The 18,003-nt window shown below is 37.6% G+C and overlaps 2 protein-coding genes across 19 annotated transcripts in view; one reads left to right on the top strand and one right to left on the bottom strand.

Annotated features, from left to right (window-relative positions):
* The first annotated feature begins 1,546 nt into the window (after positions 1 to 1,546).
* Positions 1,547 to 5,250, top strand: nme3 (NME/NM23 nucleoside diphosphate kinase 3). Of its 2 annotated transcripts, none has more exons than XM_067373494.1 (5): positions 1,547 to 1,595; positions 3,911 to 4,041; positions 4,149 to 4,250; positions 4,341 to 4,453; positions 4,533 to 5,249. In XM_067373494.1, the coding sequence occupies exons 1-5, from the start codon at positions 1,550 to 1,552 to the stop codon at positions 4,648 to 4,650; spliced, it is 510 nt and encodes a 169-aa protein (XP_067229595.1). In that variant the 5' UTR covers positions 1,547 to 1,549; the 3' UTR covers positions 4,651 to 5,249. The 2 variants fall into 2 exon arrangements, with proteins under 2 accessions (XP_067229595.1, XP_067229604.1); XM_067373503.1 differs by lacking the exon at positions 1,547 to 1,595 and adding an exon at positions 2,034 to 2,225 and having other exon boundaries at positions 4,533 to 5,250.
* A 279-nt stretch (positions 5,251 to 5,529) lies between these two features.
* Positions 5,530 to 18,003, bottom strand: part of mapk8ip3 (mitogen-activated protein kinase 8 interacting protein 3) — a 36,464-nt gene continuing 23,990 nt past the window's right edge. For 14 of the 17 annotated variants that reach the window (XM_067381751.1, XM_067381757.1, XM_067381760.1 and 11 more), the window contains 16 exons: positions 17,464 to 17,514; positions 14,420 to 14,506; positions 14,184 to 14,336; positions 12,164 to 12,329; positions 11,874 to 12,068; positions 11,642 to 11,798; positions 9,976 to 10,095; positions 9,793 to 9,873; positions 9,191 to 9,258; positions 8,915 to 9,063; positions 8,657 to 8,828; positions 8,349 to 8,462; positions 7,712 to 7,750; positions 6,876 to 7,037; positions 6,649 to 6,795; positions 5,530 to 6,568 (listed from right to left, as the gene is read on the bottom strand). In XM_067381751.1, the coding sequence (XP_067237852.1) occupies positions 6,447 to 6,568; positions 6,649 to 6,795; positions 6,876 to 7,037; positions 7,712 to 7,750; positions 8,349 to 8,462; positions 8,657 to 8,828; positions 8,915 to 9,063; positions 9,191 to 9,258; positions 9,793 to 9,873; positions 9,976 to 10,095; positions 11,642 to 11,798; positions 11,874 to 12,068; positions 12,164 to 12,329; positions 14,184 to 14,336; positions 14,420 to 14,506; positions 17,464 to 17,514 (1,983 nt within the window). In that variant the 3' untranslated portion in view covers positions 5,530 to 6,446. The remainder of the gene's footprint in view (positions 6,569 to 6,648; positions 6,796 to 6,875; positions 7,038 to 7,711; positions 7,751 to 8,348; positions 8,463 to 8,656; positions 8,829 to 8,914; positions 9,064 to 9,190; positions 9,259 to 9,792; positions 9,874 to 9,975; positions 10,096 to 11,641; positions 11,799 to 11,873; positions 12,069 to 12,163; positions 12,330 to 14,183; positions 14,337 to 14,419; positions 14,507 to 17,463; positions 17,515 to 18,003) is intronic. The other 3 variants (XM_067381758.1, XM_067381768.1, XM_067381764.1) reach the window with 1 other exon arrangement.

The following is an 18,003-nucleotide window of genomic DNA, read 5'->3' as shown; positions in this document are numbered from 1 at the left end:
GATGTGCACAGCTGAATCATTAGACTATAGGTAAGCAAGCAAGAACAATAGTGAAAAATAGCAGATGGAGTAATAATGATCCATGATATCATGATATTTTTATTCATATTTGTAAATTGTCTTTCTAAATGTTTTGTTAGCATGTTGCTAATGTACTGTTAAATGTGGTTAAAGTTACCATCGTTTCTTACTGTATTCACGGAGACAAGAGCCGTCGCTATTTTCATTTTTAAACACGTGCAGTCTGTATAATTCATAAACACAACTTCATTCTTTATAAATCTCTCCAACAGTGTAGCATTAGCCGTTAGCCACGGAGCATTATCAAACTCAATGTAAACATCAAAATAAACACTGTACTTACGCAATTAGACATGCTGCATGACGAACACTTTGTAAAGATCCATTTTGAGGGTTATATTAGCTGTTTGAACTTTTTTTATGTTGTTTAAGGCAAGCGCAAGCTCTTGGGGCGTGGAGCACCAGATTTAAAGGGCCACACACCCTGAATCGGCTCATTTCTAATTATGCCCCAAAATAGGGAGTTAAAAAATTTATTTAAAAAAATCTATGGGGTATTTTGATCTGAAACTTCACAGACACATTCAGGGGACACCTTAGACTTATATTACATTTTTTTTTAAGTTCTAGGGGGACCTTTAAAACACTATAAATCAAACCAAGGTAGGCAGCTTTTGTAATCAATTAAACTTCTTTTAATTGGTTACTTTTTATATTAAAAAAAAGTTGTAAAAATTGTAAAGGCAAATAAAACTTCATCATTAAAGTATAAAATACAGTAATCACTCTTTTGAGTCAAAGGTGTAGTCATTTCTGGGGTTCTAGGCGTCGAGGGTTCTGACGTATCAGTATCCGAAGAGGCAATCAACTCATCAGTCTTTTATACTCGTGTTGTTTATCACATACGTTAAGTTATCTTCTTGATTGACGTATGTTGTAACTTTCCCAAAGTTTCCCAGATCCTTCTCAAGGCCTTGCAGGTGCAAGCCGTCTGCCTTTTCATGTCCTTGAATTCCAGTAAACTCAGCCAAGATGTCTGATGTCCCTATAAGCTTCTAGTAGTAGAACTACAGTTGTCTTGTGTTCTTGAGCAAACACACACACAGAACCACAAACACTTCTGTGTGCTGCAGTCCGGTTCTGCTCCTCCTTCTCCTGGACACAATAACTGTACATCTCTGGCCATACAGTATAATACATTTCTTAGAAATAAACAACAATAATATTGTAAGCAATGCCTAATATTTAATATATTGGCCAAATGTGTAGCAACAGACATCTAAAATCTAAACAAGGAGGCAGGGTAATTGCATTTTCTTGATATAATGCAACAATATACAAGGACCTCTAGATGAAAACCTTTAGCATAGAGACACCCTTGTAAGATGTTTTCTATCTAGTGCGGACATGCTCATTCAGACAAGCACGCGCATGTCACCTAGCGACAGTCATCATCAGCGCGCGCAAGCGTCTCCTCCCTCTCTCTCCCGAAAACTCTTGAGGCAGCCCGGCTTCCTGCTCTGCAAAGATGATCATACTTTTCTTAACAATATTTGCGAACGTTTTCAAGACGGGTAAGTAGTGCCTTTAGACGAATGTAGTCGTTTAATCTGCTGAATCACATATAAAGTGAAGGAACGACTCGAGCAGTCCTCATGTTGGCGGTTTATTCTCGTGAGTTATTGTTATTTTTTGCTAGGCTGACTATCCAGATGTACACGTACTAGGTATGTACGCCCATATTGCCAAGTTTTAGGAGTGGTTGTACACTGTTTCGGCACACGAACATGCAGTAACACAGGCTTTTCGCGGTTTGCATAATGAAACACACGCAGTAACGCGTTCACGCCACTCATCTAACGTACATAAGTAGGTTACCACCTAAAATGTGTCTAGAGTCCTAGTCCACTCTGTTAACGAAGTAGCATTTGAGATTGTTCATAAACATATGAATTAATAACATTTGAGTAATAAAAAGCGGTTAATAAAACGCTTCCTCTGCATGTTCTTGGCTTGATCCTATTAATAGCGCAGCTGCGATTGGCTCTTGAGTGTTCGGCTGCGCGAGGCTCGCTTGTGATTGGCCAGTTGGCGTGCAGAACCGCGCGAGACGGCTGCACACATGATGGGCTCTAAAAGGTCATTATCCGACACAAAAGAGCTCGCTGATTTAGCGTCAAAACACGCGAGGATCATTGAATCAGGTATGCTGAAGAATATACGTGCTCTTTCAAAGAAACCGAGCAGCAGTCATTTTAATGGACACTTTTTGCCCTGCAGGGAACTAGAACAGGAATAGATTGCGCTAAAATGATATTGACTATGATATTCTGCATGTATTTCATAAAGTTATAGTAATATTAATTTGCAAGTAAATAAAAAGAAGACATTTGACATGGTCCTGAGTTCAGAGTCGAGGTCAGTTATGTTTGTGACCCATACAGATGGCCAGGGCTAAGAGGTTTATTGCTTTGGTATTAATAGGATTTTAGGTCATATTCTACTCTCATAATGGTTTATTTATAATGTGTAGGTGGATTCTGAAATATTTTTGTGCGTATGTTAAGCTTGTTGTTTATACACCAATATTATAGTATATCTGATTCTGTACGTTATTAGGTATTTATACAGCTAGTCAAAATAAACTTTGTTTCATGAGTTTCACTGCATTACTCGGATACTTACCAAGTAAATAAATATATGGAAATTAAATTTTGATTTGTTTAAATTGTTTTATTATATTTACCGTGGAGAGATATAGTGCAAGCACAGATATGTAGAAAGTCATCACACACACACACACACACACACAAACACACACACACTATATATACGGGTCATTTTTTTTGTCCTTAATAATAATAAAACACAAAGATTTGACATCCAAAGTATTTAAGGTAGTACAACTAGATCACTTTTATTGAATCCAAAAGGTTTTTTGCTACATATAAAGTTATTTTAAAGATTTTGAAGTGTCAAAAGGTCATTCGGTTTAACCGTCCAACCTTCATTTGTGATTAAAATATCCTAAAATGTAATAAATGTATATAATATTTTATTCTGGGATGATTTTATAACATATTTCAACATGGTGCAAAATGGTATTAAAATTATGTGTAGAAGTCGTTAGAAGAAAGAATGTCTGGAAAAATGAATTTTATTGATGTCATTCGGAGTAACCAATAAAAAGGGACCATTTTGGATAAAGTCATGTGGTCAATATCATGTGACAGGATGTGACATCATTCAGGCACCTGCAAAGGACCACATGGTCATGAAGAAAAGTGATTAACTCTCTCTTAACTATTTGAAAAATTCATGTTTTCACTTGCTCATACACATGTCTCGAAACATCAGGTCATTCAGTACAACCGTTATAAAACATGGAAAATGTTGTAATATTTCAAAAACTTGTACTAAATATAAAATGTTTGATTATTCTTTTTCTTCTTAACTAGATATCAGCCTGTTAGCATTGACTGAAAATATCATAATTCGGTATAACCAAAAGTGTAATTCGGTCAAACCGAAATTTTGACAATTTTTGTCCATCTTGTAAAAAATTACAAAAGCACTGTATATTGATTAATAATCTCATTTTTAACACTTAATAAAACTTCAAACTTAATTATCTCCATTGTTTTTTTACACTTTAATATATATATATATATATATATATATATATATATATATATATATATATATATATTTATTTGTCGTGATTGACCAATCAGAATGAAGTATGTGTAATAAATTAGAATACCACTCTAACCTCTGTCAGACCCATTTTATTTTTTGTAATAAAGTACTAAAAAAAAAACAAGTAATGTCTTTGAGAGTCGAGAGGGTTTAAAAGGGTTTAATTCCAGATGTTGTTTTTTTCTTTCAGGATGGACTGGCGCAAACGAGCGCACATTCATCGCAGTGAAGCCAGATGGTGTTCAGCGCAGACTGGTGGGTGAGATCGTCCACCGCTTTGAACGCAAGGGTTTCAAACTGGTCGGCATGAAGTTCCTGCAGGTGAGAGCACCACTGGAGTACAGTATCTTTCACTGAGCTTTCATAACGAAAATGAATACTATGTCATAAGAAATATATCATCTGTGTTAAATACTGTATGCTTGTAGGCATCTGAGGAGCAGCTCAGACAGCACTACTGGGACCTGAGGGAGAGGCCTTTCTACAGCAGCTTGGTCAAGTACATGAGCTCCGGTCCCATTGTTGCTATGGTATGAAACACAGTGCCTCCGTATTGGTCCAAGATGGGATTTCAGTGTCTTCAACACTTTATGTGTGTGTATTTATGTGTGTTTTATTAGGTATGGCAAGGGCTGGATGTGGTAAAGACCGCCAGAAAGATGCTTGGAGAGACAAATCCAGCAGACTCTCTCCCAGGCACTATCAGAGGAGACTTTTGTGTGGAAGTGAGCAGGTTAGTGTGTGTATGTGCATGTTTTACTGGATGGATGGATGGATGGATGGATGGATGTTAAATTGTTTTTCTTGTGCAGGAATGTGATCCATGGCAGTGATTCAGTCGACAGTGCTCAGAGAGAGATCTCGCTGTGGTTCGAGGATCATGAGTTGTTCTGCTGGGAAGAGTGCAGTCAGCACTGGATCAATGCCTGAAAGCCGTCATGTAACACTCATGCACTCATCGTAACATACAGCTTTTGCAGCTTCATCTGCTTCTGATACCTGCTGCTCAGAGTGAATGCTGCTCTGCTCAAGCCATAGAGTGACCAAAATAACAAAGGAACGGGTAGCTTATGTTGACATGGTAACCTGCATTTGTCTGGATCAGCGAAATCCAGTTATTGGTCAAGCTATTTTTGAATGTGACCATTTTTCTCATGCTGTTGTGAACATTTGTAAGGTATTCTTTGCAAATATGTTAAATCTTTGCAGATATTCACTTCATTACCAGTCTGTGTTGGGTTGGTAATTCATGCACTACTCTAAAGTTACTTTGTGTTTACATCCACTCAAAAGACATTGTTTACATTTTTACATCCAACTTTTGATATGGGCCTGCTTCTTGTCATCTTGATGCACTATGTAAAAATTACATTAATTATTCGTGACTCAAAAGGAAAGTAATGATGAATGACCAATGGCCAGCAAGCTCTGAAAAACTTGAATATCTCAGTAATGCTTGGTCTCGCTCTAGTGGTTGGAACTCACTTGACCAAAGGGCGCCTTACTTTACAAATAAATTATTCCTTTGTTCATTTGTCTTTGTGTGTATTATTTTGTGTAAACTGTAGTCTACCATTCAAAAGGTGGGGGTCGGTAAGATTTTTATAATGTATTTGAAACATTAACAATTTAATGTGTCCTTGCAAAATAAATTTTTTTTCTTTCAAAAAAAAAAAAAAAAAGTGTATTTTCCACTAAAAATGTATTAAGTATGCTGAAGTATCTACCTACTAATTCAAGGAAAATATCATGAAATTATGACAGCATTTCAATAAATTATGGCCCCGAAGACAGAAGTATTCAGCACATAAACATGTTTATTTCTTAATACTTAACCACACAGAAAACACAGAGTGATGATTTACATACAAGGCGACTGGGCAGGACGTCCATCTCTCTCAAAGCTTCAGTTTAGCTGTTAACCTCATGCTTAATCCCAAAGGAAAGTTAGCAGATCCAATCAGCACACGTCTCACTTAGATTGAAAAATGGCTAGCGATTTTGCGTGCTTTTTTTTAATTTTTATTTTTTAATCAATTAAATATTCTTTTACATATTTACTTAATGAGTAATGAGTTGAAATGACATTGGGACATGTTTGGGTTGTGCTAGATTACCCACAAATCCTGACCACCATTTATTTGATTATCCTCACATATTCAATCATTTCTCTCTGCAGTGCATGATGCATTCCAGTATTTACATAAGTCTCTTGCATTTTCCTTCTTGTATTCCAATATACATCTAGCTGGTTTTTCCAAAAATGATTGCTGATCCCTGAAACTCTGAGTTCACAATGGGTTCCTGTCATTGAGTGAGCTGTGTGCTGAGGGACTGTAAACGATAAAGGTCATGGTATTTGGCAAAAACTGGGTAGTTCTTTTAGGAACATAGTTTGGTACTGGTTTAAGCTGTTTATATGCATTTCATTTGAAATTGCCATTCAGTCATAAGATGCAGGAAGTTCTTGAACCTTTTGTGTTTTTGTTGGAAAGGGAACGTTACAAGGCGGATTGAAGGATCGTACAGGTAGTTATAATTGAGGGTAGGAAAATACAGGCTAAAGAGGTCAATATAAGACTTTAAAGGGGTAGTTACAAGGCCGTGGTAGTTACATAGCTTAGGTACAGAATTCGGGGCATAGTTACAGAAAGGATTCATACTTTTATCTTTGGGGGCGGACTTGTAGGGCGGAAAGGGGGGCAGGCAGGAGGTGTCTGTCCGTGTTACTCCGGACCATAAGACACCTGCCACACGATGATATGACTCCTCTCTGCTTTAGACAAAGCTGGCTTCATCTGAGGAGCTTCACCATCTGTTTCCTCTGTCTCATCATCCTCGCCATCACCTGAGGAAGACATAGAATGGATAAGTTATGTTTTTATGACCCATTGTACATGCTAATTTCGCATATCAAGTGCTTCTCACCGATACGGAAGTCAATATAACCCTCTCCTCCACTCAGCACCAGTACGTTCTGAAGGCTCTGTGCTTCTGTGTCTGCTGGGGCTGAGGACCCCTGAGACTCTGATGGGCTGTCCAACACGCTACCATTCAGGGTGGCCAGCACGTTGCCTGGAAACACAAGATGACATATTTTGGGACTGACACAGTTCACAGCATATTATATACTACTATATTAAATTGACACTAACCTGGCACTGACACAAAGAACTTGACGGCATCTCTGTGTCCATGAAAACAGAGTTGAGCCTGGGCCATGGAACAGTATGGTATGAAGCTACTCTTCTCAGAGTTACTGTCATCTGCATATACGTGGATCACGCCCCCCGACGACGTGGGTGACACCTTATTGGCTACAAGAGAAAATAACCCACCAATCATAAAGCGCAATGACCAATCACAGAAACTCACAGGAACTGCCAGAGCTTAAATAAAGAAATCAATCTGCTGAAGAGGAAAACAATGTAATAATGAGCTCAAAGCATGCAAAAAAAAAAAAAAAAAAAAACATTAATAAAAATGATGACAATTAAAATGTACATAATGAAGATAGTAATGCAAAAAGAGGCAATTCATTCATAACTAAAACAAAACCACTAAAAAACAGTTTGTTAAAGATGTGATAAAAGAAGACCAAGGTATATAGGTATATAGGTATATATATATATATATATATATATATATATATATATATATATATATATATATATATATATATATATACACACACACACATTTCTATTGTCTGTTGAAATATTGTCTGTTTTGATATAGCAATTATATTATGTATTTATATTTATATGACTCTGCATTTCCCTGTTGAAAATAATGGGGGGGATCACACAAAAAAAAAAAACATTTTAAATAAACAACAAATATAGTAATGCACAGTGAAATAAGTCAAAACATGCTAAAGAAATAAAGTTAACTGAACGAAGGAATAAACGGAAGAAGACCAAGGTGTACCCAAAAGAATTGTGATGTGACTGATCTAATATGAATGACAGTCGTAACGCTCCACACTTACCCCTCAGTCCGAGGAGCTGCCCTCGATGAAGCACTACGGCTACAGGAAGGAGGAAGTGGGAAGGGGAACAAGGCAGGACAAAAGAGCAACACTCATGAGATAAAGCTAAAGAGGGTAGTGGTACAATAGAGGAAATGGAACAGAGACGAAAGGCTAGAAAGTAGATGACAAGAGGTGGCACAGGGTTTGTTGGGTAATTAATGGATTAAGGAGATTTACCTAGTTGTCAGTGATCTGGGATGATGACATTAAAGTTTGCAGGTTAATCCCAAGGTGGTGGCAACCCAATGAACTGAACAGTTAGTGAGATTCAAGCTTAACTGGCAAGACTTCCTTGGCCAGCCAGCTCCAGAATAAAGACCATGCAACCAAAAGAAGACCACCAAAGAAGAACTAACCAGCATAAACCAATGAAAGTGAAAGTGACACGTGAAGGCCAAGTATAGTAACCAATACTCAGAATTTGTCTTCTGCATTTAACCCATCCAAGTGATACACCCACTGTGATACACACCCGAAGCAGCGGGCAGCCATTATGCATTATGACAGTGACAGTTTGATCAGTGGAAAGGAAAAAGGTTTGGATGATCACGTGAACGTTGAAGTGTGTGTGCAAACAAACTCTCCTGAGACTTACTTTCAGTCAAAGGGATTGAGATGATGACACCATTTCCAGTCCCCACCCACAAACGGTTTCCTCCAATCAACAGGGCAGTTATCCTGACAAAAGAGAAGCCCAACTTTCCTGTACCTGTCAATCACAGACAACACAGCAGGATGTAAAACATTTACATTGTGATTACTGATGATAAATTAGAATTTTATTTTATTTTGCCAAGCTAAGCCTCAATGCTAATTCAGCAAACATCTAATGTCACTGCTAAACTCATCTCTAACCAGAACCCATAAATGAGAAGAGTTGAATTCACAGAAGCAAAGTGTTACCCAGCATCTTGCTGACGTAAGGCTCGATATCCACGTCTTGAAGATGCTGGTGTGTGAGTGCGTGGTATAAGCGGAGCGTGGAATCCAAACGGATTGAAACCCAGACACCATCACCGATCCATGCCAGCTGCCTCACCTGGCTCTCCTTGCGTGGGTGAGCGTCAAATGATTTCTATATGAAAGAGAAAGAGACATAAAATAAAAGTCCCAAGACAAAGATCATGGTGAGGACATAACATTAACTGTCTTGAGACTTGCCTCAATCTGCATGCTCTTGGGCTGGATCACATGGATCTTGTTCTTGTTACCACACCAGACTTTGTCATGAACCACAGCCATGCATCGAATGGAGTGGTGAGGTCTTCCCAGATCCATTAGATGGTAGTTGGATAGATCCCATTGTCCATCTATGTTTACATTTCACATTTGTTATTGTAGAGAGCTTGAATACAAATATTTACAACAAAACCCTGCTTTAATAATAAATGACAGTTCTTTTTCTAATACGTTTAACACAGGTAAGATTAAACAAACCTTCAGCTCTGTGGAAGATTGCAAGTGTTCCATCCGCTAATGCAACCAAAACTCTCCCCTTCACATGTCTGAAGCACAGACAGACAAAGACAGAAGAAATTATAACAGTATTTTTCATATAACTGGTGATACTTGTTATTGGTCTTTATATAAATATATATATACTACTGTTTGGGGTCAGTAAGATTTTTACTTTTATTCAGTAAGGATGCATTAAATTGATCTAAAGCCAAATAAATAATAATGCAAATAAATGCTTTTGAACTTTCTATTCATCAAAGAATCCTGAAAAAAGTATGATGGTTTCCAAAAATACATTAAGCAGCACAACTGTTTATTAATAATAAGAAATATTTCTTGAGCAGCAAATCATCATATTAGAATGATTTCTGAAGGATCATGTGACACTGAAGACTGGAGTAATGGTGCTGAAAATCCAGCTTTGATCATAGGAATAAATTACATTTTAAAATATTTTTAACAATTTTTTTTTAAACCTACTGTTATAATAAATGTAGCCTTGTTGAGCATAAGAGACTTCCTTCAAAAACAATAACAACTTTTGAACAGTAGTGTACATACTTCATTAGGATTCTACTTACACCAAACTCAGTACAGAGTCTTTGAGTTTGATTGAATGGAGGCATTTCTTCCAGTTGGACACTGCAGAGTGGACGTAAAGCCTGTGGACAGAGTTTACAAAGTCTTTTACGTGGTGCATATAATGTTGCAAATGGAATTATGACTTTATAATGTGAAAATGCAATAAAATATGTAATGCCTACCAGCCATTTTGGGCTCCGAGCCACATGGTTGGAGCAGCACTTGTCCCTGCCCGATCGTCTCCTGCCTCTTCTGAGTCTATGGGGGCTGATGCCACTTGCTCCTTTGGCACACCTGCCTCACTGATGTCAGAACACACAGAGCCATAGACCATTTAAATTCCACACACATAACTAAACTATTTCCAAAAGATTTTGATATTTTGATATTGGTGGGGACATAAAATCAGCTCCCTCCCCCTCCCCATTTTTGCATATATGATAGATTTTTCATTTTTTATGTGACTTTTTAAGATATGGTAGCCAAAGAGAGTATTTTTTATGCCAGCATGTTCCTATGACAATAATTACACAATTTTGACTATGTAAACCAACAATACTACAATTTAGCTTTCTTCATGATTATGAATATCATGAATATCTATACAAGAACACTGAAAAAAAAAAACAACCTCTATTCAGCGATTGATTTTGAAATAATTAATTCTTTAATGTTACAAGTTGAAAGTAACTAAAAACAACAAGGAGTCAATGGACAAGGATTAGAGACTGAACTTTGAGTTTACTCTCTCCGCAGGGCAAATGTCAACATCTCACATATATCAGCGTAAGAGTACATACACATATTATATGGAGAGCACTTACGGGTAGGATTAAAATGAACTTCTGTGATTGAGAATTTCCTGATAATTTACTCTCCCCCATGTCATCCAAGATGTCCATGTCTTTCTTTCTTCAGTCGAAAAGAAATTAACGTTTCTGAGGGAAACATTCCAGGATTTTTCTCCATATAGTGGACTTCAATGGGGTTCACCGGGTTGAAGGTCCAAATTGAAGCTTCAATGCAGCTTTAAAGGGCTCTACACAATCGCAGACGAGAAATAAGGGTCTTATCTAGTGAAACGATCTGTCATTTTCTAAAAAATAAAAATGTTATACTTTTTAACCACAAATGTTCATCTTGCACTGCTCTGTGATGCGCCACGCATTACGTAATCATGTCGGAAAGGTCAGGCGTGACGTAGGCGGAAGTACCGATCCAGTGTTTACAAAGCGAATGTGTAAAGATTAAGTCAAACGCCCTTTTACAAAAAAAGGTAAAACAACGATATCAGACGATTTTGAAGTTGGAGGAGAAAATAAGATGGAGTTTTTTGCCCTACCGCGGTACTTCTGCCTTCCTTTCAATGTGATCACGTCATGTGTGGTGGATCACAGAGCAGTGCAAGACAAGCATTTGTGGTTAAAAAGTATATTTTTTTTTTAGAACATTACTGATTGTTTTGCTAGACAAGACCCTTATTCCTCGTCTGGGATTGTGTAGAGCCCTTTGAAGCTGCGTTGAAACTGCAATTTGGACCCTCAACCCGGTGAACCCCACTGAAGTCCACTATATGGAGAAAAATCCTGGAATGTTTTCCTCAAAAACCTTAATTTCTTTTCGACTGAAGAAAGAAAGTCATGGACATCTTGGATGACACGGGGGTGAGTAAATTATCAGGAAATTTTAATTCTGAAGTGATCTAATCCTTCCTAAATTTTTTTTGCTTCATACATCCGGTTTAACAATATTTAGTTAAGATGCTAAAGCTATCAATTTATGTATTTGCTAGGCACTTTTACCTAATGTAACATTTATGGTTTTAAAAGTATGTTATGTGTAAGATACCTGTGTGTGTTGTCAGTAAAGACATGCTCGGTGAAAGATCTGAGGGTGCTGTCCGTGTTCTCACTTGGCCCCGTCTCCTCTGACACCTCAATGGCTTCTGTCGCTTCCTCCGCAGACTGTGACACAGCTAAGCTTCTACACACTGGAGCTGTGGGAGCTAAACACAAAGCATATGATGACCAATATGTAGCCTCACAGATTCAGAGCATACATCTTCAGTCAGTTTGCTCACCTTGGCTTCGGTCCTGCACGGGGGTGTCAGTGCGAGAGGAGCAGTTGCTGCGCACTACGCTGCAGTTAGTAGCGCAGCCCACAATGGTGATCCCTGCCAACATGCCCTCCACTCCACCCTTCTCCTCCGAAGCCCCGTCTCCAGCCTGCTGCTCCAGAAATATCTCACCTGCTGGGTAATCACTCTCACTAGCCGCTACATGCACAAGCATTAAAAATACAGTTAACAGTTAACTCATCTGCTACACTCTTTGTTAGTGCATTTACTTGTGTATATAACACTACACAAACCTGGTACGCTGGAGATGCACAGCACATGGGCATTGCACACGTTAAACTGGTCAACTAGAGAGCAGGGCTGGTTTGCATCGATGATGACCACTTTACTGGCTGAATGAGTGCTGGTCAGAATCCACACGCGGCTGCTCATGGAGTCAGTTTCATGCAGCTCCTTAGGCTAGAAGAGGGTGAAATACCAATGTTTAGATTTAATTCACTTTATACTTAAAATTCACATTTTACTGAAATTAAAATAGGTAAGCTGCGAAACATCTGAGACCCATTTTGGGCTAGTGACTAGTAAATTTAATTTTCTAAAATTTTTAAGTAAATGAAATTGAAAAGTAATACAAAAATTGATTAAAAATGTTATTTTTGCATAACAAATTATGTAATAACCGAAAAATTTGCATGAATTTTTTGGTTAGTCTCCCTTTTGCATTCAGTGTCACAAATATGCTTATTTGATTAGTGACCAATAAAAAGTGGAGAATTGTAAATATTTTTGTACTAAAGGATTAGTTCACTTTCAAATGAAAGTTAGCCCAAGCTTTACTCACCCTCAAGCCATCCTAGGTGTATATGACTTTCTTCTTTCTGATGAACACAATCAGAGAAATATTAATAAATATCCTGACGCATCCGAGCTTTATAATGGCAGTGAACGGGACCAATGGGTATGAGCTGAAGAAAGTGTCTCCATCCACATCCATCCATCATAAACATACTCCACACGGCTCCAGAGGGTTAATAAAGTCCTTCTGAAGCGATGCATTTGTGTAAAAAAAAAAAAATTCCATATTTAACATGTTATGAAGTAAAATATCTAGCTTCTGCTTGATCGCCTTCCGTATTCAAGTTACGAAGAAAGCGTAAAACTGTTGCAGTTAAAAAAGCTTACATTACATCCTACACCTTCCCTATTCAGCTTAAAGAAAAAGCTTAACTAACTTCCATTTTTTTTCGTAATATGAATACAGAAGGCGGATGATTTTTTTTTTTACACAAACGGATCGCTTCGCTTCAGAAGACCTTTATTAAATCCCCGGAGTCGTGTGGATTATGTTTATGATGGATAGATGTGGATGGAGACACTTTCTTCAGCTCATACTCATTGTTCCCGTTCACTGCCATTATAAAGCACGGGTGCGTCAGGATATTTATTAAAATATCTCCAATTGTGTTCATCAAAAGAAGAAAGTCATATACACCTAGGATGGCTTGAGGGTGAGTAAAGCTTGGGCTAAATTTCATTTGAAAGTGAACTAATCCTATAAATTTACATCACAATATTTCTTTGTTTTAAATTCTGCTGTAAAATAATGTTCTGCTTTTTTTCCAGGTTTAAATTTGATTGAAATTTAATTTTCAATGTGATCTCAAACTTTCTGTTCCCACTGTGTGTGTGTGTGTGTGTGTGTGTGTGTGTGTGTTTGTATTTGTATACATTACCATTCAATAGTTTGGGGTAGGTAAGATTTTTTATTGCTTTTGAGTCCCTTATGCTCAACAAATCTACATTTATTTATTCTATATTTACATATATTTTAAAATGCATTTTATTCCTGTGATGCAAAGCTGAATTTTCAGCATCATTACTTCAGTGTCACATGATCCTTCAGCAATCACTCCAATATGATGATTTAATGCCAATTTCTTATTATTATCAATGTTGAAAACATTTACATTCATGCATTTGACAGAAGCATTAATCCACAGCATTCAAGATACATATTTACATTTGATCTGCTTATTTGTGCTGCTTATTATTTTTGTAGAAATGTGTTACTATTTTTTTAGTATTCTTTGATTAATTAAAATTTCAAGAACAGCATTATTTGAAATAGAAAAGTTTTTTAACATTATAAATGTCTTTACTGACACTTTTGATTAATTTAATGCATCCCAGAATAAAGGTATTCATTTCTTTAAAAAAGTCTTACTGACCCCAAATTTTTGTTTATTTTGAATGTCTTCAAAAAGTGTTTTTCCCCTTTAATTACATTCTCGTGTTTTTATTAAAGCTGTTTACCTTCTTTTTCTCTGGTGAGCCCTGCTCGCTCTTGCCGTCTCCGCCTTCGTCTTCACCAGTCAAGGGATCAGAGCCATTGGACGGCTTCACAGCTGCAGCCTCCTGATTGGATGTCTTCCAGCCAGTGAGATCCACGCCAGCAGCACACCACAGCTGTGTCAGAAGAACAAGAGTCTGAGTTCAGAACTTCACAACCTCAGAACCAACAGTCTGTGTGTTCAGCAGTCATCTTGTACCTTCCTGTTGGGGTCTTTCTCCACCAGAGGGCGGCAGTACACTGGCACAGGGACGTTTTTCATGCGATTATCCTCTTTCTCATTGGCCTGTGAGAACACAGGAAGGCGGTGATGTTCACAAGGCCTTTGTAAATAAGATCAGTGCCACACACTACAAGCAGAAAGATGCCATACTCAAAGCTCCCATCATGCCCTGGTTAAGATAGTCTTGATCCAGGGCATACAGAGAAAGGGAAAACCAAGAACAGCAAACCAGAGCAGCAGATCAAAGTCTGTTAGAGGGTTACAAGGCAGATGCATGCGCAATGACAAGAGTTAATCTACTGTACAGTCAGCAAATGCCACTGAAAGACAGAGAGAGCAGCAAATCATGTTTCAACTGTTTCTAAGATGGAGGAAGGTTTGATACGGACCAGGAGGATATCATGTTACACAATGCTGAGAGAATACCATTTATTATCGTCTGAATTAATTTACTTTTATCTAGGACTCTGTTTTCTGTATACAATTAAATATTGGAAGGTGAAAATATTAAAATGAGCTTCCGCTACATTTTAGACATCTGGGGTCAGATTTGCGCCAGCGCAAACCCTGTTTTGGTGGTAAAAAAAACTACTGTCAGGATTTACTAAAGACATGCAGTGCAAAAATAGCGCTAAAAAGGTGTGGACTGATATGTTTTTGCGGCTGACCTTATTGTATATGTATTTGTAGGAGTATTCCTTTCAGATGCAAAATTCATGGGAGAAGAGTATTTAAATGAATCACTAATGTTTGAGCTAGTCAATTTACTGGTATTTGCGCCAATATTTTACGCCCCCAAAAAAGCATGTCTTAACCCATTTAGCGACATGGCTGCAATTGTTGCTGCTAGGGGGAGACATCGCAGAGAACAGAGAGCGCGTGGTGGAAGGGAGAAAATATTTTCCACTCGTATTCATTTCTTATGCCAGAGGAAGACGTTATCCGTAAATTACATGTAACAAGTCGCGCCTGTGTCGACCCGCACCTGATGAGCATCAGCTCTGCTTATTTGCGACTCAACCCTAATTTTCACTGCTCTTGGTAGATTACGCTGGTCATTATGTAAATGATTTGACTGCATGTGTTCTTTAATTTGCGCATCAGCAGTAGATCATGCACAAAACTTGCCACTCCCATCGGCGCATTTGTGGATTTGCGATCTCATGCTAATATCCCCCATTTAGTAAATCTAGCCCCTGGAATTTGTTCTGAACTGTTACCACCAGAGTTCAACTAAACACAGTTAATATTTTGAATTAGAATAATCGTTTATCTTTATGAACTTTATAAAACATATCCCTTGTGCAAAGGAAATATACTTTAGCATAATTTAAATAAGAGCACTTATTATGGAGATAATGCAGTTTAAAAAAATATACTTAAAAGTGCAAATGTTTATTTTCATTTGTTTTCATTTCGTAGCCTGCTTTTGGACTCTTAATTGAATGTTAGAAAATGTATAATAGTTTAAATTTATATTAAATGAACTTCAGTGCTTTTTCTGACCCACTTAAGTAGGATTTAAGTATATCTTTAGATGAAATTTCATAATTACTTCAATTGTTTTTAAAATCTGGTTAAAAACATTTATGGTAAACTAAAATAATTATTAATGTCATTTCTATTGAAACTTGTATATCATGCATTTAAATATATTTGTAATTACACTTGTAATGATTTTACAATTTAGTACATATAAAATATATTAACTTATAACATTTTCAAATAATAATAAAGTACTTTACATGCATATTTTTAATGTGCTAGTCAACACATCAATCTATGTAAAATGTAATAGCAATCAACATGCCATTGCATTACTGATAAATATTAAACAATATGAATATAAAGAATTTTATGAATTAAAGGTGCTAAAGAGGATGTTTTGTTTTATACATTTCTGCAATATTACTTGAAACTGTCTTTACTAACTGATAAAAGACTATTTATTAGGTGCACTGAAAGTAATAATATTAATATACATCATCTGTGCACGAGGTAGGGCCTTAAAAACATCAGCCAATCGTTTACGCGATCATCGTTTACGCGATGGCCCTCTGGCTTGTCAATCACTGCCGTGACGTTCCTTGTGAGAGACGAGACGCGCTCCAGTAACTTTCCACACTCCACAGGCGCCGCATGCAGTGTTTTTGTCCGGAGACAGGAGTAACAACTGCAGATTATGAATTACCTGCGGTGAGTCCGACATAATGAATCCACTAACACGACACAGCGAATGCCGGTGGTAAACACTCGTGTTCCAATACTCGTGCACACGTTTTGGGAGGCGTTCCCTCGAAAGGAGGGGGGTTGTTCTTACGCATGCGCTCATTTCAAAAACTCAGTAACAGTCTTTGGTTTCTCAGTCGACGAAAAGATCCTCTGTAGCACCTTTAAACCTGCATGACAACATGAGGTCATCTTTTTAACATTAAAGTTAAAAGTGAAAATTAGCTGAAGTCTGTTTTTTTCACAAAATATGGCAATATTATAAAATGTGTCATCTTATTTGGGCATAGTCATGGAAAAAAAAGTACTAGGGCGGTACCATGGTACAGTAGTGCTATCGGATGTAATCATTTGGTACTTCAAAATACTATTGCATATCAAATTCTGAATGATTACCATATTCATGTACCACTGTATATGAATGACATTTTGATACTCTAATTTGTTTTTGTCTTGCAATAACGCTGGCATCTAAATTCTGATGTCTGGCACAATAATGTCATCGTAGGTTGTAAGCAACTCAGCCAAATGTCTAAAATGCACTAAACATTGTGTTAACGTGATAGTGTTAGCAAAACATTGTTAGCAGGAAAGCATGTCGACAGCTATAAACACCAGAGGTTTAATTCCTAAAGATATATTCAGCTTCAGCAAAGACATTTTCTGCTATATCAGTTTTCTGCTGCGTCTACGCTATGATTTGCTGACTGAAGCTGAGTCAGGTTTAGGGCCGGGATTTAAAGGGACAGGGTGGGAGAGGTGCATGCTGGTCCTCTGCCGCTCAGACTTGCCTGCGTCCTCTTCGCTGCGGCATCTTGAGTGCTGTCCGCCTGGGAGCCATTCTGTGGGAGATCACAGTTAGCGCCACGGCGACATTGTCACCACGGCAACCCTGACAAACACACTGTCATTGTGGCAACCCTAACAGTGTTGCCACAACCTAGCACAACATGGACTATCTAACTAGTTCCATAGAACAAAAAACCTGGAAGCACAATTTCAGACTTACCACTGTGCCGTTACTAAGACAACAGCAGCAGGAAGCTAACAGTCATAATTTTTACTTTTTTACTTGTTACTTGACAATGGGCTAGAGCTTTTACCTGTGTCATAGACCCGCTAGCAAGAGTTCAGCTGGATGATGAGGCACAAACATGTCAAACCATTTATTATAGTTAAAAGCTACCATGAACAGTGTTGGAAAATAGCAGTTGCTAAGTTGTAAGTGTGACAAAATGCTACATCATCATCTGGGAGCCAGATTCATTTTAGTAAATCAGTTTCTTTTGCATGGTCCATGTAAATAAACTATTCACTGATCAAATAAATTA

This window comes from Chanodichthys erythropterus, chromosome 3, assembly GCF_024489055.1.
Source record: "Chanodichthys erythropterus isolate Z2021 chromosome 3, ASM2448905v1, whole genome shotgun sequence".
NCBI lineage: Eukaryota > Metazoa > Chordata > Actinopteri > Cypriniformes > Xenocyprididae > Chanodichthys > Chanodichthys erythropterus.
Note: the sequence above shows the minus strand (reverse complement) of the source record. Positions and strands in the feature narration are given on the sequence as shown.